Source organism: Trachypithecus francoisi, unplaced genomic scaffold (assembly GCF_009764315.1).
Source record: "Trachypithecus francoisi isolate TF-2019V2 unplaced genomic scaffold, Tfra_2.0 Lachesis_group2, whole genome shotgun sequence".
NCBI lineage: Eukaryota > Metazoa > Chordata > Mammalia > Primates > Cercopithecidae > Trachypithecus > Trachypithecus francoisi.
Window position 1 is genome coordinate 73,629,062 of NW_022681465.1, and position 26,303 is coordinate 73,655,364.

The 26,303-nt window shown below is 39.5% G+C and overlaps 1 protein-coding gene across 1 annotated transcript in view; it reads right to left on the minus strand.

The window, feature by feature from the left end:
- C9 (complement C9) overlaps positions 1 to 26,303 on the minus strand; it is an 87,247-nt gene that overhangs the window by 56,302 nt on the left and 4,642 nt on the right. Inside the window, exons 2-5 of the mRNA XM_033179435.1 lie at positions 14,576 to 14,681; positions 14,041 to 14,185; positions 13,627 to 13,774; positions 5,626 to 5,764 (exon numbers count right to left, since the gene is read on the minus strand). Coding sequence (XP_033035326.1) covers positions 5,626 to 5,764; positions 13,627 to 13,774; positions 14,041 to 14,185; positions 14,576 to 14,681 — 538 coding nt within the window. The remainder of the gene's footprint in view (positions 1 to 5,625; positions 5,765 to 13,626; positions 13,775 to 14,040; positions 14,186 to 14,575; positions 14,682 to 26,303) is intronic.

Genomic DNA, 26,303 nt, shown 5'->3' on the forward strand with positions numbered 1-26,303 from the left:
AATCTCTTAATTCTTAAATATGCTGGATTTTATCCTTCCTCTACATCTCTACTATTACAGACCCAGAAATAGCCTCCTTCTGTTCTCATTACCTCTAGTCTTGTTCCCTTAAAATTTATTTCTACAAAACACGAAGTTCTAGAATGAAACTCTCAGCATCTTGCTCTCCGGAGTGGCTCTCTCTTTATGCTCAGGATTATGCTCAGTGTATTTATTACGGTACATGAGTGCTTTCATGAGTTGACCCCTGCCTATGACTTCAACCTTGAATGCATGAGTTTATTTGTAGAACAGAGTCCCTTTCAAGATAGCAGTTTGTGTAGGGAAAGACTACATATTTTCCACTTGAGAAACATCAACATAGGACAAATGACCAGGTATGTAGTAAGCTTTATCTGCTGCTAGATTTTCTAAATGGACTTAAGTTGCCAGTAGAAAGAATAGTTGGAATGTTTATTAAGCCTCTGCTTGCAATTTTGCTGTCAACTTTAATGGCAATTCCAATTAAATATTTGTTCTTTGCCTTCATTAGAAATATTAACTTAGAGTGTTAATATGCTGGCATGAATTTTTTATTCATTCAATAGGCATTTATTTAGCATAGTATACAGTATTAGTTTTTCAGGATTCTGTGGTCAATAAAAGACTGAGATAGTAACCAAAAAATACTTATTCTACAGCAAAATAGAGAAAAAAATCAAAGCATGTTGCATTTATTTGTAGGAGAAGCATTTTAGAAGATGGAGAATTCAGAAGAGAAAGCTGAGGGTGGGGTAGCAATCAAAAATCAGATCAGGATTGACTTTGTACTCCTTGCCAAGGAGACTGACTACTGCACTGAAGGCTATAGATAGACACTCACCAAATTTAAGCTGCAAGGAGAATGATCAGATTTATTATTTTTATACTAAAATGTGGGGAATGATTGAAGTTGAGAAAAACTAGAGGCTATAAACTAAGTAGACAATTTTGAGTCATTCCTACATGAGAAGTGATGGCAGCTTAAGGCAGTGGCAGTGGGAATGGGAAATAAGAAACAGATTTAAAGGAGATTATAATAACAGAAATTGAAGACTGATCGGATATTGTGGGTTTTGAGGGAAATGAGTTTGTAAAGAATGTCTTAAGGAGGGATTTCAGGTTTTGAGTTTGATGACTAGGGTGATATTATTTCCACTTACCAAGACAGAGAATTCAAGAGCAAGAAGCAGAAAATTAGGAGTAAGATTGATTATCGGTTTTAGGTATGTTGACTCTGTGACAACGGGAGACAACTGGATATACAAGCATCTAGTTCAAAGAGAGATGTGGGCTGGCAACATAGGATTTGTATGCAATCAGAATAGACTGAAAATCGAAGCCATAGGAGAAAAGAAAAAGGAAATCACTCAAGAAGAATATAGGGAGAGAAAATAGTGAAACAAACTAGGAACTCTGGAAAGAGTTCAATACTATTTAAGGATTCCCCAAAAGGGAGCTCAAAATAAGCTTGAGATAGACTTAAAGAGGGTTGAAAAATGAATAGACACAAGATAACAGGGAGTGGGGAATAAATGCAATGCACATATGTTGAGATAGCAACTGTAGACAACATGGGTATATAGAGATGGGAGAGGTTTCTTCATTTGTTTCTTTTTAGATGAGACCTTTGAAAAATATTTATATATGAAGCCCAGAGTGGAAGGAAAAAGAAGGAAAGGTTGAGTGGAGGCTTAGTAGAATGTCTAGCAAGGTACTTGGAGTGGGATCCAGGCTAGGGAGGAGAAAGAATAACTTCCTACTGAGAGAAGAGAAGGATGTAAAGATGGATCGAGTAGCAAATTAAGTACATAGAATAACTTTGAAGAAACAACTGGGAAAGCTCCTGCCTAAGACTTGGGTATTCTCTGTTAAGTTGGAGCTAACGTCATCTGCTGCACCCAGGATCAAGATGGTGAGTAACAGTAAGAGGCTTGACGGTGTTGCTGAAAGATTGAGCCTGCTCCTGTGAAGAACAAGAATGAGGAAAGCCTCAGAAGGTATCATGGACCTACTGAACAGTGTGGAGGATCCAGTTGAAATTATAATGCTAGCTGTTTTTACGTGAGCATAATTTTCTCTTTAGTGTTCAGCAGTATAAGTTTACAAGTAGGGCAGAAAATAATAAAGTTCATCCCAAATCAGAGTTTTTCTGGATTGTAGGAGGAATGGAAAGCAAGGACACTGCTAATACTGGCAAATGTAGTCAAAATGGATCTAGCTTGGATGAACAAAATAATTTAGAGTAAGAGGAACAAGATACACCAGGAGAAAAATAGATTCCAAAAAGCCTGAAGGTCTAGATGAGGCCAAGTAGAGGTTTGTGGGCATAAATTAGGGTGACAGCTGAAAGGTTAGACAATTGTGATAAGATGAGAGGGTTAAAAGCTGGATTTTCAGATTTCAGAGATAGCAAAGTTCTGGTAAAGACAAAGTCAAGGGTTAGGTGGCCAGAAATGAGAGTGGCTAAAGTAAAATGGTATAGGAAGTTATGAGGCAACAAAAAATACTTGGCAGCCCACATGATATTGAAGTCACCCAGGATTTTGGCAGGATTGGGGTGAAAAATATACTTATAAACTGGGTGCATTTTGCAAATTTTTGTTCATCTACCAATTCTTACATTTTCATGGCGACTCAGATTTAAGAAGAATTATAATGAACACTTGAAACATGATTTAGGCTCACAAATTATTATTCAACAACAAAAGTGAAGAAAGAACCAAAGAAAAGTAAGTAGAAAAGGACCTAAGTTATAAATGTAATCACCACTCCCCTCTCCCCTTTTTACTGACTACAGTTGTTCTTGGTCATTACCGTTAATTTATAAAGTGGTCAGTAAATCTTGACCTATTACGTGACCACTAATTATGTACCTAGCTTTGGCTAAGTCTTTTACTAATTATACTCTAAAACGAATAATAGCTAATGTTTATTGAGGGCTTGCTATGTGCCAGTGACTTCCTGAGTGTTTCACATATTTAGACCCATTTATCTCCATGAGGTAGGCATTATTATTTCTATTTTATAGATAAAGAAACTGAGGCACAATGATGATAAGTAATTTGCCTGAGATTTTACAGCACTAAGGGGCAGAGGTGGAATTTCAACCTGAGCAGAGTAGCTCTAAAACCACAGCCCATTTGAGACAAAAGACCCTAAATGAGAGAGTATGAATGGATGATAATAAGATGTAATTATTTAGGTGCGTTCCCATGTTATGATGGACCAGTATCATTCTGTCAAAAATGAAAGCCAATAAATTATTGCCAATAAGTAACTAAGGCAAGAGTTAAAAAATCATCCAACAAAAACTGGTGAGTATTATATTGAGTTGGTATTGGTAATAAGCTATAAAGAAGTATAATATGTATAATTTGCCTTCAGGTATTACTAATACACATGAGAAAGTAAATGACATATTTCATTAAGTAGTAGGAACTAAAGAAAAAAATTCCCTCTAAGGAGTTAAAGTAGATATTTCCCCTCATAAAAGTTTGTGTTCTTTTATGTATAATAATAACAAATTTGGCTACTTATTTTCTGAGACCATAACAGATTTGAATAAGGCGATTATCAGCAGTGGGAGCAGCAAGGGAGTGATCTGGAGGCCTTAGCCACCCCCTATTCAACTCCCACTGCCCTGGTTGGCACCACATAAATATTCAAGTTCACAACTACTATCTTCTTTCTAATAAGCTTGACATCAAACTTTTTTGGAGGTATTAATCTTACCTGAACTAGTAAAAGGTATCTATAATCTTTATTTTTCCCACCATATGTGAACATAGATTAGTTTTGCTACAGAAATACTGATGTGTTAGACTATGCGATGCTGCTCAAACTCCACTTTGATGTATATCATATACAGGTAAGCCCCACATCACCTTTCTAAAATCCCAAACATTCTGAAATGCTGAAACACATCTGTTTCCAGGGTTATGGATAAGGGAAAGCAGTGTTTCCTCACCAAATGTGGCTTCAAGATCAGTCCTGGGCAGCCCCTAGCCTTCACCATCCGATGCCATACAAGTTATTACCCCACTAGAGAAGCTAAGAGTTGATCACAGTGGTGAAAACAGGAAAACTGTAAAATGCAGACTAAACTCCAAACAAACTAAATCAGCACAACAATAACCCTTCTCTCATCAGCAATGACCAAGGTGACCATGTTTGGTATTTTCTATTTAAGAAAATAGAATGTTATCTAATACTTTTTAAAAACAATTGTCATCTTTCCATTCCAAAAACCTGTGCTTAAAGAAGTTTAACCTGGTATTATGGGGAAAAACCAACAGTCCAAAAGATTTCCTCAAATTTGTTGACAACTGACTTATATTCTGACTTATAGGTATAAGAAACATGACCACATGTGAATAAAACATGCCAGTCAAATGGTCAAGATACGATAGTCTTAGCATTCATGAGAAAACATGCTTCTGGCTGCAATATGTAGGGACTGATTTATTATATTTTCAGAAAGTAAAGGAATATTAACCATGCTTCTTTAAAAGCATACACATTTTTCAGACTGATAACAATAAGAATCTTGTAATAACTGAATAAAGCAGACCTTAAGGGTCTTCTTTACCAATGGGACCATTTTAAGAAACAGACTCTTGTAGCTCCTGGGTCAGAGCAAGCTTATTTTTTTTTTTTTTTTTTTTTTTTTGAGACGAAGTCTCGCTCTGCCACCCAGGCTGGAGTGCAGTGGCCGGATCTCAGCTCACTGCAAGCTCCGCCTCCCGGGTTTACGCCATTCTCCTGCCTCAGCCTCCCGAGTAGCTGGGACTACAGGCGCCCGCCTCGTCGCCCGGCTAGTTTTTTGTATTTTTAAGTAGAGACAGGGTGTCACCGTATTAGCCAGGATGGTCTCGATCTCCTGACCTCGTGATCCGCCCGTCTCGGCCTCCCAAAGTGCTGGGATTACAGGCTGGAGCCACCGCGCCCGGCCGAGCAAGCTTATTTTTATTATTTATTATATCTTGTTTGGAACAAAGAAGGAATCTCTAAAGGTGATAAATATTAATCCTTTTAATGGTGGAGGGCTACAGTCTGTCATTGTTCCAGAGAATTAGGTGACTTTAGGAAAGATAGTTAAGTTTGGAATAGTGTTGTATAGAGTGAAAATCATTTTTATAAATCGTTTTCAAGAGGTAGAGGTGTTTAAGGTGAGTGAAAATAGCCAGTCACATTAGTCAAGCAGGCTCTTCATAGGAGGATTCTGAAGGAAAACCAACGCAAAGGTGAGTTTTCATCAGGAGGCTAGCAAACAATAACAGCAAAACTCAAGTAGCATGGAAGCAATGTTATCACTACTTAAATCAGCACTGATTTGATTTTTAGTTATCTTAGATCCTTAGATAATTCTTTCTATGGAGTCTAGGTATTTGCCACATCTTTATCACTAGGTGCATGTTACTGAGGATTGAGAAGACACAATTGTATGTTTCTAGAGAGATCCAAACTACATCGCCTGTTCTTTGAGTCTTGTGTTCATGTGAAATTGTCATTCTACTGAGTTTTTCACATTGTTTGGTACTAAACTTACTGAAGCAATTTTTCAGCCAAAAGTTGAACAATGTGTTTTCCTCCGAGGAGACTTACTTCATAGATCAAAGAAGCCACGTTCCAGGGTCTTCGGTAGTATGTCAAAGTGTTTCCATCCCGATCCCGGTTACAGAGTCCATTGTAGAACTCATTGTCAAAAGGTGTGCTTAGGGGATCCATCCCTAAAATGTTGATCCTGAGAATGAACAGAGTAGTATCAGAAGTGGAAATAGCACAACATCATGCAAGGCAGCCTCTGTAGCTGGAAAAAGTGAGGCAGCTTCAGTTCACGTCACCGTCACCCAATATGTGTGTGCTATAATCAGAAACAGAAGCAAGAGCCTGTTCACCTTGGCTTAGTGTCCCTGGCAGAAAGCATACCTTAGGAGGGCCTTATGAACTCTTTTAGGCAACTAAGGCACTGTTTAGAGTGCAATGAAAGAAATGCAATAAGTAAGGCACGTGGGACCATCTGGTTCCTGGAGTTTTAACTTCACTGCTGTAACTCTTACCTAACCTCCCTTAGTGAACCAATAACTGATGCTGTAATACCAACTATTTAAATTATTTGAGAACAGAGCATCTCAGGGGGCCAATATAACATATGCATGTAATTTTTCATCTATGGATCAACACTGGGGCTTTCTCTCTCTCTCCCTATTTTCTTTAAACTTAAGCCTTTTCCTCCAGCTGTCTCATTGCTTGTCAAGAACCTCATTCCCTCCAGGCTTGTATTATTTCCATTACACTTTCCAAGACGAACACAAAAATTTCAGCATCCTGGAAAGGCATTCTCAAAAGTTATATTTTTTCCCACAGCAAAATATTTTCATTTGGCAAGCTTTCATTCATAAATATAAATCTTATTTAGTTTTTTAAAAAGTTAAATTTTACTTCTAGGCTTAGAAACAATATACGAACAAGAAGCAGTTATTTCCTTGTGAAATACACTTCTGTTAATTGGAGGAACAGTCATTGCTGTCTAGGCTGTATCTGGAATAAATGGCCCCAAGCCAGGGAGGCCAATAGGTTTGCAGATCAAATCTGTAACTTACCTTGGCACAGAAACACAAACTCTTCCATTGCCCTAGGCCACATTCCTAACTCCAATGAGCTGGATTACAAATCTGGATGTTGGTTTTAAGACCAATTTGTCAAAGAGTGAGTAGTTTACCATAAACCCACGGCTTATGCAAGAGAAATAATTGAAAGGGTTTCCTGCTGCTAGTGGGTTAGTTAAAAACAACATCTTTATACAAATAGCACATTTTACATAAACTTTGAATCTACAAAGTTCTAGTGAATCTAAAGTGGTTCAACTTTAATGGAAAGCAAGTTAACAAACTGACACATAAATATCTTCCTCAAGGCTGACATATAGATAAAATCGACCACTGCTTGTCCCACCAAAATACCTTTGGTGTTTTGTCCCACCAAAATACCTTTCATGAAAAATGCTATGGCCCTAAAGTTCTAATATAGGGACAAAAATTAGACCTATTAATTTGAATATGAGAAAAGAGAAAATAAATTATATATCTGATTTACTTTTTTAAACACCTTATTCCTCATGATAGATTAAAATTTTGGTCCCAATTCTTTACCCATCTCTGCATCTATACCCTTGCCATGACCTTATCACAGGCAAAGTGTACTTCCCTCCCTAGTGGCTTTGTGCTTGGCCATGTGACTTACTTTAGCCAATGGCATGTAGTTGAGAGTGACAGTGGGCCAGTTCAAAGCATAGGCATGAAGAGGTCTCATTCATTGCCTTTGCTTTCGTGTATTTGTGCCATTGCCTTGAAAAGGGCTTCTAATGGGTAGCCGCTGCCCCTTCAACCTGGCTATCACTGACCCCAGTGAAAAGCAGAACCACCCCAGCTGTTGCAGCTTGAGGCGAATCTCCCAGTGAAGCCCAGTCTTGTGAGAAATAAACAGTTATTTTTGTATCACTAAGATTTTGACGCAACCTCTCCACCACAAAGACGTAAAATAGTGGAAGCAAGTGACCTGGGTTGTTTCTTAAACAAGACCTCAGCTACATTTTCTTAAATGATAGTGAACTACATATCCCGTGTAGCTGCGTTAACAGAGACATTGGACCTCTTTGTTTTCAATGAACAATGAAATCAACCTTTGTTTTTATTGATGATTAGCTCTTAGGTGACTACTATATCTATGTGTGGTACAGCATTTGCAATTGGCAGGGAGGAATATTAAGATAGTTTATATATACTCTCTGCTTCCATGTGAATTGTGTTCAAATTAAGGAGTAGAACATAAAATCAACAATTTCAAAAACTAGACCAAGGAAGAATACACAGTCAGTCCTCTGTATCTGTGGGCTCTGTGTCTGTGGATTCAACCAATCATGGATTGAAAATATTTGGAAAAAAATTACATCTATGATAAGATTGTACAAACTTTTTTGCCTTATAGTATAGCACCATTTATATCACATTTACATTGTATCAAGTGTTATAAGTAACCCAGAGATTATTTAAAGAGTACAGGAGGACATACATAGGTATATGTGAATACTATGTCATTTTATATCAGGGACTTGAACATCCTAAAAGTTTTGTACATGTGGGAGGTCCTGGAACCAATCCCTGATGGGTAGAAAGGGAGGATTGTACTTGTGCCAAATGAGTGGTACATGTGAGTGCTTTACACATTGAGTCTTCTGGAGGAAGAACTCACCATGGGAACGTCATTAAAAGAATTTTAGAAGAAGAAAGATTTGATTTGGGTTTTGAGGGGTGGGTAAATTAGGATGGGGCTGGTGCAGGAGAAATGTGTGGGTAAGAGCTCAGAGATGGAAATAGCATGTGATGAGGGTAATGGCCTTCAGATATTCTGTTTGTCTCCCCTATAAAGGAATTTTGATAAATTATGCTTTCCTGTACATTTTTAGTGCAATATCTAATATTTTTCATCTTAAGATTAAGTAGATGCAAAGAATATAATTCCTAATAATGTTGCTGTTACTTGTATTTTAACATATAATTATTTTACCACTTGAAAAATAAAATCAATAAATACAAATGCAGTAGTGATGCTGGGTCGTACAGCACTGATATTTTTCTAACAGTTGGAAATTTTTTAGTTATTTTTATTCCTTTTTATTTATGCTTTTTAAGTAGGCTTTACTTTTTAGAGCAGCTTTAGGTTCACAGCAAAAGTGAACAGAAGGCACACAGACTTTGGGCCGGGCGCGGTGGCTCAAGCCTGTAATCCCAGCACTTTGGGAGGCCGAGACGGGCGGATCACGAGGTCAGGAGATCGAGACCATCCTGGCTAACACGGTGAAATCCCGTCTCTACTAAAAAAATACAAAAACTAGCCGGGCGAGGTGGCGGGCACCTGTAGTCCCAGCTACTCCGGAGGCTGGCAGGAGAATGGCGTAAACCCAGGAGGCGGAGCTTGCAGTGAGCTGAGATCCGGCCACTGCACTCCAGTTCGGGGACAGAGCGAGACTCCGCCTCACAAAAAAAAAAAAAAAAAAAAAGAAGGCACACAGACTTCCTATATACTCTATGCCCCTTTTTATTCTTGAATTCATATTTCTATTCTATTTCCCCCACAGAATTTTAACCTAATGTAATATAGTTTATCTCTGAAAGTTTTCATTAATTACCTTGTCATACTTTTCTGTACCAAAAAGATATTAATTGAAATTTTAAAATATTAAATACTTGACTATAGGGTCTAAGATTTAAAAATTCTTTATTAATAGTAGCATACATAAGTATCTTAAATTTTTTAAAATCATTACTAAACATAAGTAAAATTTTATTGGAAAGCTATCTTAATGAAATGAATGAGTCTTCTTTTAAAATTAATATGTTAGTTCCTGTATCCATGAATGAATATTACTTCATTTATTCATGGTGCTAGGATGGCATTCAGTATCAGTTTGATTCCTACTTTTCACTTTTATAGTTGTAAGTGCTGAGAAACTTTACCCACATAAATAAGTAGATAAGAATTTTTAAAAAGTTATTATAACAATGTCACACAAATTTTAAACCCTTTTTCTGAGTTATATACCAAAAAGAGATCCCATAGTTAGTGATCTTTCATCAAAATTTTTTTTTTTGCTTCATTATCTAAAAATTGATTAGGTAATCTTTCAATGTTGATAAAAAGAATTTGAGATCACAAAACTTCAAGGTGTCAGAGTCCCGTTGAGTACTAACATTTGGAGTTGTTTCTTATTTTCTTTTTTTCCTCTCTGTAGTAAATGTGAGATGGGTGAGGAGTATACTCTACTCTTAGAAAGTAAAAAGTAAGTGATTGTTTAAAAAAGAAGAAAGGAGAGTGGGCTTGACAACTTGGATGCAGCTGAATTGTCACGCTTATTAATTTTGTGAAAAACATGTACATATGGAAGTTGAGGATTTACTATTAGCTTAGCTAAATAATTAATAGTTGAGGAAAATATTACCTTAAGACTTACTTGTCTCCCCTTGGCAAGTTTTTGTGTACCCCGTGGTATGTATATCCTAGTTTGAAGGTTATTGTTTTATAGATCATCAAATTGGCCAGTTGGCTGGACCCATCTGGAAAGTTACAATAAAGTTGATCCACAGTCTAAAGCACAACTAAGGAAGAAATGTTTCAAAAGCTTTGGACTTGGTTCCACTACTACAGGGACAGCCAGTCTAGTCTAGAATAAGCCAATTTTTTTTGCCAAGAAACATGAACACTTCTCATGGATGGAAAGTCATCATCTGGGAAATAAAAAAAAAATATGTTCTTTGGCAGTGCTTAGAGATGCCTGTTTTCACACCTGCATCTAGAACCACAGGCAGTTCCAATTTACCAGGTGAACTGAAGAGAAAGCTCCCTTCACAGAAGTGGTGTTATGCTTAGATCACAAAAAATAATTCCTTGCATATTGTACATCACTTATAGCTGGCTGGATTTATGCCTTTTCAATGAATGCAAGATGGGCTGGGGGATTTCCCTAAACACTTCTGGAGAATCTCAGATGCCTTCAAATAAGAGGCTGAAACATTTGTGATACAACTCAGTTCTCCTGGCATAAGAACATAGGTGTGAGAGGCCTTCAAATGAAAACAGTATAAATTAATTACCATGAGTGTTTGTGACTTTCACATGTAGAAGAATCTAACTGTATGTGACTATTGATAGGACTTGTTGAGGTTGTCCAGATTGAATTGGGTAGATGTAGTTTATAAGCATGTTGCTATAATTAGGGAGTTTACTCCTATTACCTCTATTTTGCAAAGAATCCGCAGCTCCATATAAGAATACGGGAGGTTTATAGTAAGTAAACATGCAACATTAATGGTATGAAAGAATATTACAAATATAACAATAAATGTTGTTTTGAAACCGCTTCCTAAATATTAATTACTGATTTATGCCACTCTCCTATATTCCTTAATTCAAATATTTGTGTGATAAGTAGCTACTTAAGGAGTTTCATTTTTGAAGGTTAGTTTTGCTTTGAAGTTAAGGTGTTGAAGTTAAGACTTACGGATTTTGTAATGATGTGAGGGAACTGCTGTGGGTGTTGGTTGGTGTTTTAAGGAGGAGAGGGTAAGGTGGTATGGTAGAAAAATATAGTTTTATGAGACTCAGAGAAACTTGTTTCAGCTCTACTAGAAATGAATCATTCAAATGGCCTTATTTATTTCACTCATTTCTTATCTGTAAAATGAATATAATACCTCCTCTAACAATCTCCCAGGATTATCAGGAAAATCTATGGAGATACAGTGTGGAAAAATATTTTGAAAAGTTTAAAGTATTATGCAAATGAAAGTTGTCATAGAAAAATAGGTTTTATGAAGACTAAATTTAACATAGGTTGTTACTCATGGTAATGGGGAATTTAATAAAAAATGTTGATGGACTGATTCTATCAGGACCTACTTCATTTTCCATTTCTACCAGCCTTGCTCTTACCTTTCCCCATAGCTGGGGCCCTACCTTCTTACACAGCCTTGAAGACTCAGCTGTGGGATGGTCCCCAACACCAACCCTGACTGTGTTAAAGCGTGAGATATTTAAGAATTCCTAGCTAGCCCTGCCTCATTATGAAACTCCCTGGCAAATGCTATGCAACAAATTTTTATTTTCCCTGAACAAAGGAAACCAATAGATTATGAATGATTGTTTTTCAGCTAAATGGGCTAATATTTCTATATTCTTTTCCTATAAGACAAACTATAAATTTGCATTGAATGAGAATAAATAACATATGTTAAGCTGTTTCATTGAGATTAAAGAGAAAATTGTTTCTTGAGTCCCAATTAAAGCAAAATAAAGTAGTAATGGGCTTTCATCATGGACTCACAATCTTTCCCTGAGGAGATAAATAAAAAGAGTCAGGACTTATTTGAGCACACCACCATCTAGTTATAAGGTTTGGGAAAACTCCCGTACCATTTACTGCCTAAAATTTACTAAGAGGGCTTGCTGAGCTTAGGGGCCCAAAACCATCCATTCGATTCAAGATTCCCACCTTTTAGGCTAAGGGCCAAAGGCATGGTAAGTAATTTTGAATGCTGCTTGAACAAGACTGTATAAAGTGTATGAAGGGCACATGAAATGCTTTATCTGGTACCTGTCTCTTGGTATCCTGGGATATTTTTCTTACCTAGACTTAAGAAGTAGAAGTTTCATTTGGCTAAGAAAGAGGAGACATCTCCTTCATTAGCTAACCTTGATAGAGGTCTTATCATAGGAACTGTCTAGTACCTTAGTGCAGGGTTTCTCAACCTTGGCACTGATGCTTAGGGTCAGGCTGTCCTGTGCTTAGCATCATTTCTGGCCTCCACCCACTACGTACCAATAGCACTCCCCATTCTCGCACCCTCCAAGATGTCACAGCTACAGTGATCTCCAGATATTGTCAGATGTCTGCTGGGGAAAAAATTACCACTGATTGAGAACCACTGCATTACCCTTCTACCAGTCTCGCTCTGACCATCACCCCTATCTTTTTTCATCTTCCCATCTCCATATCCAGGACTGGAGTCCTGTCCCTGAAAAGAAATTCAGTCTTACCTGATGCCAATTGACAATATTTTAGAAAGCACTTAATAGATATTCATTAATTAATAATTAGACTATTTATCCACCTACCAAGTATTTACTGAGCACCTACTATGACTCAGGCACTGGAATTATGAGAAGACACATTACATTATAGGTGAGGAAATAAAGTCATATACCATCTCTTTCAATATACTACTGGGTGGAATAATGACCGTGTCTTTTTTGGGGACAATTTTCCAACAAATCCACTTTTACCCAAAACAGCAACAAATCCACCTTTACCAAAAACAGCTCAGAATGACTAAGAGAGGCTGTGTAGTAGATATTCCTAGGATGCCCTCTGACTATACATGGAACAGAACAGAACAGAACTGAATTTCTCTATTCTGTATAGTCCTGAGTTCTAAACTCTAAGACATCCCATCTGAGATCACAGCCACCTGTCTGAAGGCCCTAGGTTTTGTATGGAAAATGAGTGAAATGTCAGCTCTCTGTAATGAGAACCAGAACCTCAACATAATCATCCTCTGACATCAAAACTGCTTCCTCTGATCACATTCCTCCTGGGTCAGCTCCAGAATGCTGGAAACTCCTAAGATCCAGGAGAAGTTCCAATGGAAGACAGCCTTCCTAGCAATGCAAATATTTGAATTGAATTGCTAGATCTCCTATTGGAAATTCATTCCAAATGTTAACATGTCATGTCAATGTTGTTGTGGTCTCCCAGAGGTTCCTAAATGAGAGATTTCATCTCTTGCTCGACGGAGAGACAATCATCTAAAATCTTGATCGTCTAGTCCAGTCTACAGACCCCTACTGAGGCCAGGCAATTTGTCCAAATCATCCTGAGATACTTATTTAGCACTTCCTTTAAGCTCAAAAGTAGTTCAAAAATAATACAGATCCATCAGCTGTATCACCTGCGTCCCTCACACAAATGCTTCTACCAGTCTATCACAGTTGAGAGAGATGGAGATCATTCTCACTCATCTTCATCTGAAAAAGTACAAATAAAATACAGACCCGTAGCCTGCTGTTCGTGCCAGCTCAGACTCTTCTACCACTCTGTCTCTGCAGGGGGGACGGGGATCACTTTCACAATCATCCTCATCTGAAAAGTCTCCACAGTCATTGTCACCATTACACAGAAGTCGCCTCTTTATGCATCTGCCTGCAATCAAAATCAGGAAAGACTCAATGTGTCAAATGCCAATTTTTTTCTTTCTTTCTGAAGTTATCATATGCACTTTAACCCTGGAGGTGAGGTATCAGAAAAACACATTTGACTTCTTCATACAGAATATATAGATGTTTGTTTTGGGGGCCTTTCACACTTGGAAATCCAGGTGTCTAGAGCATATGCTTTTTTTTTTTTTTTCTTTTCATTCAGGAAGGCACACAGAAACCCACAATGAGCAATTGGAGCACAAAGATTACCTGTACTGCATTTAAAGTCATTTCCGCAGTCATCCTCAGCATCCTCACAGGGCTCTGTGGGCACACACTGTCGTCTGTCTCCCACAGCGTCGGTGCAACTTTTCCCATTAAATTGTCCAAAGACCTCAATGCTTCTTGAACGAAACTGCACAATATCAGTTGGAATAATTAGAATTTCTAATGCCAAAAAAAGTGTATGGTCTAAAGGTGCATCCATACAACTATATCCCTCCAATGAGTCAATGGTTTTAAGATAGAAGCAGTGGAAGAAGTCACTGATGTCATTTAGGGTAACACTCTGCATTCTAGGTTTGGCAGCCTCTTATATAGATGAGTCCTCTGGACACTCATTTAGTATTCTGTACAACATAAAGATTTCCTGGAAAAGTTAGCAACATACATTTAAATGTTTATCCCTCTTTCTGAGTTTGGTACTCAGTTGTGGGGCTCCCTGCCTCATAGTCATTTTTCTGGAGAGGCTAGCAATACGGTTTCCATTTGGGGAGGTCAGTGGGGAAGGGAGATGAACACTTACCATTTGTCTGAGGCAAGGATCACATTGTGACCATTCACTCCAGGGGCTCATTCTGCAGTCTATGTGCGATGCGGAGCCATGGCTTTCTGTTGGCTCCGGGCCATAACTAAGATAATAGAACATGCCAGTTTATAATGACCATTGTGTATGTTTGTTTCCTAGAAGTCTTCACAAACACAGTTCATTTTGTACTTTATCCCCCCTCAAATTACACCACTTATCTTTTTACCATATCTTTCATTTCACCCTTAATTGCATGCTGTTTTGCATTTTCAACTCATCTTTTTGTTTAATTTTTGTCTGTATTGTAAGTTAACTTTTAACTTCCTAGCAATGCAAATATTTAAAACAACAAAATAAAGACAAAGACGAAAATTAGCCAAGCATCTTTCCAGGTGTTTTACATAGATTAATCTTATATTTCCAACTAGATTATGAACTTAATGAAGCTAGAAATCTGATTTTATTTTTGTGTGTGTGTCTTCCTTGCCATCCACCATACCCCACCCCTCACCAAGAGTCTAGTGAGGCTAAGTTACCTCATTCTCTTGCAAATTTAAGTCAGCCAGCCCAGGCCCAGCCATTCCTGTAGCAGGCACTTCATAAATCAGGTGTCCCCTCTCTGGTATTCTGTATGCTCTAAACTGGACGCTTTGCCACGTCACACTTCACTTCAGGAATTATTCTTGACCTTTCTGAGTTTTAACATATATTTTGGCACTTATGCCTCCCTTTCCACCCCCCGGCCCACTGCTCAGCAGTGCTTTTCTGGCTTTGAACTTTCCTTTCTCTGTTGGTTCACCATTTGAGTCTCTTCTGGTTGAAATATTACCTGGGATAATTATAAAAAAAGAAAACACAACAGAACCAGAAACCATCAAGCAAGAATCCTACAAATTCCCTACCTCTACTTGCCTGACCTGACAGTGATCCTTCCTATAGCTAAGCCTCTTAAACCACAGAAAAGACTAGGTGAGGCCAATCTCTCCTCAAATGCTCTAGATCCCAGCTCCCGTTAGAGACTCAGATCCATTGAATATCTTATTCCTTTTAAACCCTCCCTCTCTACTGTCTCCTTTACATTTGTAGTATAAACTGTTCAAGCTTGTGACATTAAACATAAAAAGCCAATGAATGAACAAATCATGCACCCTCCCTGATTTCACATTTTCTTTTTCTTTTTTTCTTTTTTTTTGAGACTGAGTCTCGCTCTGTCGCCCAGGCTGGAGTGTAGTGGCTGGATCCTGGCTCACTGCAAGCTCCGTCTCCCGGGTTCACGCCATTCTCCTGCCTCAGCCTCCTGAGTAGCTGGGACTACAGGCGCCCGCCACCTCGCCCGGCTAGTTTTTTGTATTTTTTAGTAGAGATGGGGTTTCACCATGTTAGCCAGGATGGGTCTCGATCTCCTGACCTTGTGATCCGCCCGTCTCGGCCTCCCAAAGTGCTGGGATTACAGGCTTGAGCCACCGCGCCCGGCCGATTTCACATTTTCTTCCAGCCACTCCCATCTCCCTCCTGCCCTTCACAATAACACTTCTTAGAATAATTGCTGGGGCCGGGCGTGGTGGCTCAAGCCTGTAATCCCAGCACTTTGGGAGGCCGAGACGGGCGGATCACGAGGTCAGGAGATCGAGACCATCCTGGCTAACACGGCGAAACCCCGTCTCTACTAAAAAATACAAAAAAAAAAAAAAAAATTAGCCGGGCGAGGTGGTGGGCGCCTGTAGTCCCAGCTACTCGGGAGGCTGAGGCAGGAGAATGGCGTGAACCCGGGAGGCGGAGCTTGCAGTGAGCTGAGATCCGGCCACAGCACTCCAGCCTGGGCGGCAGAGCAAGACTCTGTCTCAGAAAAAATAATAATAATAATAATAATAATTGCTGGAAACACATTTATGTTTTTCTGTCATCCAAAGAACAAGTCTTATCTCCTCCTTCAAACTCTACATGCCCTTTTAGTTACTTCTAAATTCTATTTTCTTTTTAGCCATATTTCTTGAGAAAGTAGTTAGCACCCTCGTCTCTTGTTTCTTACATCCAGGTGACCATTCTGGTCACTTCTCAACCATCCTGCCCTGTGAACACTGCTCTTGTACAAGTCCGTGATGACTGCCATGTGCCTCACTGTTCCTTTCAGTTCTTATCTTACTGACTGCTTCATGCTTGAACATGTGGGAATCACAATTCAACATGAGAGATGAGTGGGGGCACAGTGCCAAACTGTATCATTGCACCCTGGCCCCCCAAAATCTCATGTTCTTCTCACATTTCAAAACACAATGATGCCTTCCCAACAGTCCCCTAAAGTCTTAACTTATTCCAGCATTAACTCAAAAGTCCAAGTTGAAAGTTTCATCTGAGATAAGGCAAGTCCCTTCTGCCTATGAGCCTGTAAAATCAAAAACAAATTAGTTACTTCCAAGGTACAATGGGAGTACAGGCATAGGGTAAATGGTCCCTTTCCAAAAAAGAGAAATCAGCCAACAGATAGGGGCTATAGACACCATGCAAGTCCAAAACCCAGTTGGACAGTCATTAAATCTTAAAGCTCCAAAATGATCTCTTTTGACTCCATTTCTCATGTTCAGGGAATGCGGATGCAAAGAGCAGCTCTGCTTCTGTGCCACTGCAGAGTATACACCTGTAGCTGCTTTCATGGGCTGACATTGAGTGCCTGCAACTTTTCCAGGTACACAGGACAAGTTGCTGGTGGATCTACCAATCTGGGTCTGGAGGATGGTGGCCCTCTTCTCACAGTTCTACTAGGCATTACCCCAGTGGGGACTCTGTGCAGGGGCTCAAATCTGACACTTTTCCTTCACATTGCCCAAGTAGAGGTTCTCCACAAGGGCCCCGTCCCTATAGCAAATTTCTGCCTGGACATTCAGGCGTTTCTATACATCCTCTGAAATCTAGGTGGAGGTTCCCAAACCTGAACTCTTCCCTTTTGTGTACTTGCAGGCTCAACACCATGTGGAAGCCACCAAGGCTTGGGTTTGTACCCTTTGAAGCAATGTCCTTAGCTGTACCTTGGCCCCTTTTAGGCACAGCTAGAGTTGGAGCAGCTGTGATGCAGGGTGCCATGTCCCAAGGCTGAACAGAGGAGTGGGGCCCTGGGCCTACTCCATGAAATCATTTTCACCTCCTAGATATCCAAGCCTGTGATAGAAGGGGCTACCACAAAGGTCTCTGAAATGCCCTGGAGGCATTTTCCCCTTTGTCTTGGCTATTAACATTTGGCTCATCTTTAGTTTTGCAAATATCTGCAGTTGACTGGAATTTCTCCCCAGAAAATGAGTTTCTCTTTTCCACCTCATGGTCAGGCTGCAAATTTCCCAAACTTTTAGACTCTCCTTCCTATTTAAATATAAGTTCTCTTTGCTTATGCAAATGAGCATAGGATTTTAGAAGCAGCCAGGCCATATCCTGAACACTTTGCTGCTTAGAAATTTCTTCTACCACATACCCTAAATCATCTCTCTCAAGTTCAAAGTTCCACAGATCCCTAGAGCAGGGGCACAATGACACCAATCTCTTTGATAAAACATAGCAAGAGGACCTTTGCTCTAGTTCCCAATAAGTTCCTCATCTCCATCTGAGACCACCTCAGCCTGGATTTCATTGTACATATCACTATCAGCATTTTGGCCAAATTCATTCAACAAATCTCTAGAAAGTTCCAAATTTTCTCTCATTTTCCCTTCCTGTCTTCTTCCAAGCCCTCCAAACTCTTCCAACCTCTGCCTGTTACCCAGTTCCAAAGTCACTTCCACATTTTCAGGTATCTTTAAAGCAATGTCCCACTCTTGTTACCAATTTTCTGTATTAGTCTGTTCTCACATGGCTATAAAGAACTACCTGAGACTGGGTAACTTCTAAAGAAGAAAGGTTGAATTGACACAGAGTTCGACAGGTTGTATAGGAGGCATGGCCGGGGAGGCCTCAAGAAACACAATCATGGGGGAAGGGTGAAGGAGAAGCAAGCACATCTTCACATAGCACAAGAGACAGAGAGTGAAGGGAGAAGTACTACATACTTCTAAACAACCAGATCTCATGAGAACTCCATCACAAGAACAGTAAGGGGGATGTCCACTCCCATAATTAAATCACCTTTCACTATACCTGTCCTTCAACACATGGGAATTACAATTTGATATGTGATTTGGGTAGGGACACAGAGCCAAACCATATCAGACACCCAGAGATAAGTCAGCAGCCCAGACATCTTTCCTGAATTTTACACTTTTGAATATAGCTTCCAATTGGACCTTGCACTCAACTTGCTTATTGAACTCAATGTATTCCCAAATAAGTGCATTAATTTTTCTCCCCTCTCAAATATGCTTCTCCCTTGTATTTATTGTCTTGGTAAATGGCACTTCCATTTACGCAGTCATTCTAATTAGAGACCTTGTGCTACTTGTCTCATCCTGCACTTCAGTCCTCATCTATACCATCAACAAAAATTTGTTGTTTACAGTCTTGTAAATGACTCTCAAACCCATCCATTCTCTTCATCTCTTTTAGATGGTTTTTCTTGTCTACACCAACCTTATATATCTCTTAGATGACTACAAAAATTACTCTCTAATTCAGTTTCCACAAGGCATCCAGAGGGGTCTTTTAAAAATGCAAATTTGATCTTACCATTCAGTTACCAGAAACCTTCAGTAGCTTCCCACCACTCTTGTGATGAAGTCTAAGTTTTTTTAAAAATAATGCAATAGGCAGAAAAACAACTTTCAAAGATATCCCTGTTCCAATTCCTGGTACCTGTGAATATGTTGCCTTACGCGGCAAAGGGGGCTTTGCAAATGTGATTATGGGGAGATCATCCTGTATTATTTGGTTGGGCCCACTCTGATTACACGGGCTCGTTAAAGGAGAAGAGTGGGTGAGAGAGATGTGAAGACAGAAAAGGCAGGAGAAATTCAAAGCATGAAAAGGGATTCCACCTGCTGTTGCTGGCTCTGAAGATGGAAGAAGAGGGCAATGAGCCAAGAAGCACAGGCAGCTGTAGAATCCGGGAATAGCAAGGACATGATTTTTCTTTAGAGCCTCCAGAAAGGACTCCAGCCCTGCTGGCACCTTGATTTTAGCCCAGTGAAACTTAATTCAATTTTCTGACTTCTAGAACTGTTAGATAATAAATTTGTGTTTTAAGCCACTAGGTTTGTAGTAATTTGTTACAGCTGTGATAGGAAACAAACGCACATTACCTATAGAGCTCTACATGGCCTACCCCCTTCCTAATTCTCCAACTTTACTTTTCTCCACTTAAGCTCCAGCTACACTGAACATTAAAATTTCAAGACAAGCCGCTTGTTCTCATGTCTTCAGGCTTTTAATCATGCTATTCGTTATTCACTACATTGATCTCATCTTGGACACACATTATTTTTTTTTCTGAGAATCCGCCTTAACCTCCTGGTGTAATTTAGTTTTCTATGTACATATTTTTATAGCATCTTGTTCTCATATTTCACTGAATTAATTATTCACTCATCATTTATCTATTCATTCATCAAATATGTATTAATTTCCTATTATTGGCTAAGCATGGGAGTTACAATGGTGTTCAAAACAAAACAAAACCAAAAACATGATCCCCAAAGTAGAAGTTTACGTTTTAGCTAAAAATACCAGTGAGCTTGGGGACTTTCCTGTTTTGTTCAGCTTGAATATCAAATACCTGGAACTTAATAGGTACTCAGGAAGGGCTATTTAAAATGAATAATTGAATAATTGAAAGAGGGGGAAGGAAGTCCTTAGTCATGGGGTTTTGGCCAAATCTAGGCCTGTATCTCTCTAGGGTGTGAGCTCCTGGGGAATCATCCACATGGTTTTTGAGCAAGGATTGCAAGGCAGGCTTCCTGGCTGGAGGTGGCATTTTTGTAAGCCTGGCCCTTGCCTAAACCTTCCAGAATATCAGGAGGTGTGATGAGCTTCTATCTTCTAAAATTGTAGGCTAAAAATATATTACATAGGATGTCAAAACTTCTAGAAGAAACTGCTTTCTTGGAAGTCTGAGTACTAGTGCATATCTGAAACCACATGGTTAAGAAATTCTCTGCTAGAATGTTTCCATAAAACTACAGCCTCATCTGGAACTGACAGGCCTCGTCAAGAGGCAATACATTAAGGTGTAGGACATATACCTTAATGCTGTATAGCAGTGGGTCTCAATACCAAGTACATATCATAATCCTTAGATATTAAAAATAGGAATTATAAAATTGTGATCCCTGTTCTATACTGATTAAATCAAGCTCTCTGAGGATGGTCTCTAGGTATCAATGTTTTTAAAAAGTTACTCAGGTGATTCTCATGTTCAAACAATGTTGAGAAACACTGCTTGGCAACATCTGGTGGAAATACATGATATCTGAAGGGTGGACCTCAAGTAGGTATAGGGGCACTCATTATGTCATTACCCAAGATTGAAACCACCATGGACCTAAAATTGTCACTGAGCTGGTATCCTTTCTGAGTACCTACTATGTTCCAGGTATTTGATATTCAAGCTGAACAAAACAGAAATGTCCCCAAGCTCACTGGTATTTTTAGCTAGAATGTAAACTCTAGCTAGTTAGTTTGAGGATCATAGTTTTTGTTTTGTTTTGTTGTTTTGAACACCATTGTAACCCCCATGCATAGCCAATAATAGTAAATTAATAAATAATTGATGAACGAATAGATGAGTGAATAAGTGAGTAAATACTTAATTAAATGAAATACGAGAACAAGATGCTATAAGAATATGTACATAGAAAACTAAATTACACTAGGAGGTAAAGGAACCTCATTGGAACATCATTGGTTTCAGGAATTCCTCTAGACTCTATTAACGTTTCTATGAATCTTTTTAATGTGTGTTTTCTCCGGTATTAGTGCTGTTGCCTTAAACTGGATTATCTGTTTTCATCTATCATTTTTGTGTTTGTCGTTTACCTAGATGAATATGTTAACATTTTGTTTCAACATTTCCCCAAGATAGATTACTTCCTTGGTTCCAGAAATTCCATCTTTCTCACCTGCCACCAGACAAGCCTCAATGAATGCTGGTCCAGAGGATACTGTACAGACTGGAGAATCATGCATGGAGGGTAAACTCACTGCAAATACTCCAGAGTAAGTTACAATCCATTATTGGATAAATCTAGAACCCAGCCAGGGTGGTTCATCTTCCCCACACATAAATGACTAGATCCTGCTCCAATGATACTGGCATTGCCTCTAGACAGTTCTCTAATATCATTTGCAATAATAATAGGCCCACGTTGATTATACGTACATTTATTTACTTCCTTCTTAGCTTCTAACCCAAGGACTCCCCCCCTTTTTTTTTTTAAATTAAAAGTGTGACTCACACTTGGGGCTTAGTACAAAACACCAGATCTTTGCCTTTGATCTTTTATTGATCTCGCAGACTATGATTTGAATTCATTCCCTGAATGATTCATTTATCTCCATAGGAAGGTTCTTATATATCAATCTCTTGCCCTGGGAGTAGGACTTACATTCTCTGGATGTTAAGCTCAGTGTATGAGTTTTCTATGGCCTCCATAACAAAGTACCACAGACTAGGTGCCTTAAACAACAGAAATTTATTTTCTTGCAATTCTAGAGGCTAGAAGTCTGAAACCAAGATATGGTTGTGTTGACTCCAACTGAGGTCCCACTCCTTGGCTTGTATATGGCCATCTTCTCCCTGTGTCTTCACACGGCCTTGCCTGGTGTCTGTGTTCAAATTTCCTCTTCTTATAAGGACACCAGTCATATTGGATTAAGGCCCACCCTAACGACCTCATTTTAACTTAATTACCTTTTTAAAGGCCTTAACTGCAAATATAGTCACATTAACAGGTATTGGGGGTTAGAACTTCAACATACGAGATGGTGGGGGCGGAGGGGGAGATACAATTCATTCAGCCCATAACACTCATAAATGATTTTGATTAAGTAAAACCTTATATTTGTCTATTCATTTTACTAGACAATTTTCAAAGCTCGTTTTCTCCTTAAACATTTACCTTTTCTTGGTAAAGTTTGTAAGCATTACTAGTTCTTTTTTATAGATGGGAAACTAAAAATGAAGAATTATACTACTTATCCAAAGTTGAAGTTAGTAGAAAACTGGGTCTAGACTTGACAACTCTTAGCTCTTAGTTCAGTGCAATATTTCCCTGTTTCCTGTGCTGGCTTTTTTCCCCCAACCTAAATCCTCTTTGAAATAAGCTGAGTGGTCATAGAATATATACTAATTTCTACATCTAATAGCCTCATGACTTTTGGACATCTTGAGATACAGCAAGTTAACAAAAATGCAAGTATTTTTAAACATATAGCAGCCCCAGGCAAAGCATGTCAGTTGGACAACCTGACTCTTGCCTGGACCTATTTTAAGCTTACACCTAAATGATGTCAAATTAGGCAAAAATAAATTGAAAATTGTTTTATCACCTGGTTGTTTTGCCTTCACTGTCCCAGGTACCTGGCTCACTGGAAGCACAGTAAAGGCAGAACTCATGGGAATTGTTCGGAGAGAATGACAAGTCATGCAAAAAGAATATATTATTGAAAGAATATGCTGCACAAATACCAAGAAAGAACATAGGTGATCTTGACTAGCTTCTTCTGTCTTTCATCCTCTGAGTCCAACACCCCCTCCCCAGCCCACTTAACTCACTCAGCAGATCATCTTTTGTAGTTCAAGGACTGCATATGTACAACACTTACCACCTGCCTATCACCCTGCTGTGCTATTAGGCTGAGTGGAGAAGTATTTGTAAGGCACTTTCTGGATTCTTAGATGAAATGTTTTATCAAATAAAACATATCTCCAAGTGTTTCAATCCCAGTTTGAAAGTCACTTCCTAGATCAAAGTGATGTACATCAACGTGGTAGGAGATCTACCTCTGGGCCAGAAATGCATTAAACGAAGGGTCGTTGATATACACCTGGTCCTATTATCCTGCCACGAAGAAAAGTTTCCAGTTTTAGAAAAAGAAAGCCTCTGGCCGGGCGTGGTGGCTCAAGCCTGTAATCCCAGCACTTTGGGAGGCCGAGGCGGGCGGATCACAAGGTCAGGAGATCGAGACCATCCTGGCTAACACGGTGAAACCCCGTCTCTACTAAAAAATACAAAAAACTAGCCGGGCGAGGTGGCGGGCGCCTGTAGTCCCAGCTACTCCGGAGGCTGAGGCAGGAGAATGGCGTGAACCTGGGAGGCGGAGCTTGCAGTGAGCTGAGATCTGGCCAGTGCACTCCAGCTTGGGTGACAGAGCGAGACTCCGTCTCAAAAAAAAAAAAAAAAAAGAAAGCCTCAGTAGCACCTCGAATTCCAGGATACTTTGTGGTAGGCCCAGGCAGGAAAGCACTTACTTTATGAAGGAAACTTTTTGTCAATAAATACGATAATGTGGCTCCTCTGAGTGGAGAAATACAAGCTAATTAGGACTACATTTTTAACCAATAGATCTGACACAGTTTCTTTAGTTCATGCAACTCATCAATATGAAAAGGTAATATAACAGCAGTGTCAACACTAAGTTTTTAAAGAACCTTTCCTGATTTCTCAACTCTTATTTCAGAGCTTCTCTCATGTGCTTTAAATGAGCCAAGGGTCACCAACATTTACTGAGGACCTAGTACATGTCAGAAATTGTTCTAGTGGCTAAGGCTGCAAGACAATGTCCTTGCCATCATGGGGCCTACACTCTAGTGGGTGAGGTATAATAAGCAAGTATGCTAGAAAATGCAACATGCAATATTTCTTAAGACATGTGAGTTATGAAGGAAAACAAAGCAGGCTGGATAAGAGGATAGAGAGTGCCCTAGGACTGGAGTTGGGAGGGAAGGCAATGAAAGAATCCTCTCAGAGGTGGTGTAGTGCTTTTAAAATATGTCCAGCAATGCTTTGACACTCTTCCCATCAAAAGTAGGGTTTATGTGTGCTTCTGTTGAAGTTGGCTGGGCCTTTGTGACAACTTTGATGAGTAGAAGGCAGAGGAAGTAACACTGTATGAATTTTAAGGCTGGGTTACAAAAGGCCATGCTAATTCTGCTGGTTTATCTAAAGATATTTGCTCTGAAAGTCTTTCACCACTGTGTAGGAAGCCACCTATGAGCAGGGGGCTGGAGAGAGAGAGAGGTTCCTAAGGATATCCAGTTGTTCAGCTGCCCAGCTGACTGAGTCTTCCCAGCCCAGGTGACAGACATGTGAGTGAATAAGCCATCAAGATGACCCCAGCCCCAGCCACCATCTGACTACACCTACGTGGGAGATCCATGAGAACCACTCAACTGAGCCCAGGCAACCCCTGGATTTATGAGCAAAGGAAATAATTGCTATTCTTTTAAGATACTATTTTGGAACGGGTTGTTACACAGAAAAAAAAAAAAGAGAGAGAGTAGAAGGTGATAGTCCATTAAGGTCCGAATGAACTTAGAGAGGAAGCTCTGTGAGGGTCTGGATAAAGTTTTCCAAGCTAAGGGAAAAATAAGTGCAAGGCACTGATGTGGCATGTTGGAGGCACAGCAAGCATGGTGTTAGAGTAGAGTGAGCAAAAAAGAGAGTGCAAATGCCCCTGGGGAACAGGGAAGGGTGCAGCTCTACCTTGCAGGCCATGGACAGGCGTTTGAACTTGAGTCTGAGCTTGCTGGGAATACTTAGAGGAGTTGGAGAGCAGAAATAACACTCAGGTTTGTGTTTTCCAATGATTTTCGTGGTTGCTGGATGGAGAATTGACTACCGGGGAGTGGACAAAAATGGAGGCAGGCAAGAAATAATAGTGATTTGGGCTGGAGTGAGTGGTGCCCATGGAGATAGTAAAAAGCAATCAGGTTTAGGATATGTTTAAATATAGTACCAACAGGACTCACTGTTAAGTTGCAAGTGAGAATGACATACATAGAGGTGTCAGGTATGAGTCCCAGGTTTTAATCTCAGTAATTTGATAAATGGTAGTGCAGGGTGGGTAGAGACGAGTAGAGAAATCAACAGGTATTCTCCAGACATGTTATGTTGGGGATGCCTATTAGATTTTTCAAGAAGAGATGTTGACGATGCAATTGGTCCCTGGGCTCAGGGAAGCAATTGCACTTGAGATACAGATGTGGGGGTTGTCAGAGTCTAAGTGGTATTTCACCATAGGTATAGATGTGGGGATGTCAGCATATAAGTGGTGTTTTACCATAGATATAGATGTGATGTTGTCAGAATATAAGAGGGTATTTCATACCATGAGGCTGGAAGCAAGGGAGTGGGTCTAGAGTAATGTGGAGAAATGCGCCAACCTTTTTTTTTTAAGTTACAACATGTTTGTATGCCATTGAGAATGATTCAGTAAAAGGGAGGTATTGATGCTGCAGGAGAAAAGTGGAAGAATTATGGGAACAAAGTTCTCGATTAGGCTAGAGCAGAGGAAGCCAGTATGCAAGTAGACTGGGGAAGCTTCACAGAAGTATCACAGACCTCACTTGGCTGAGGTGCAACAAGGGCACTTGACTGAGTTGCAATTGCCATTTCCTTGTTAGCATTCCTCATTAGATTGTAAGCCCAGTGAGGGCAGGGATCCTCCGTAATGTTTTCAACATTATACTACAGTTCCTGACGCAACGTCTGGCTCATCTGACAAAGTTGATAACTGTTTGCTTTGTTAAATGGACAAGTAAACAAATTATCCTATTTGGCCAAATGTAGTTCATAAATAAACATCTGTTCAC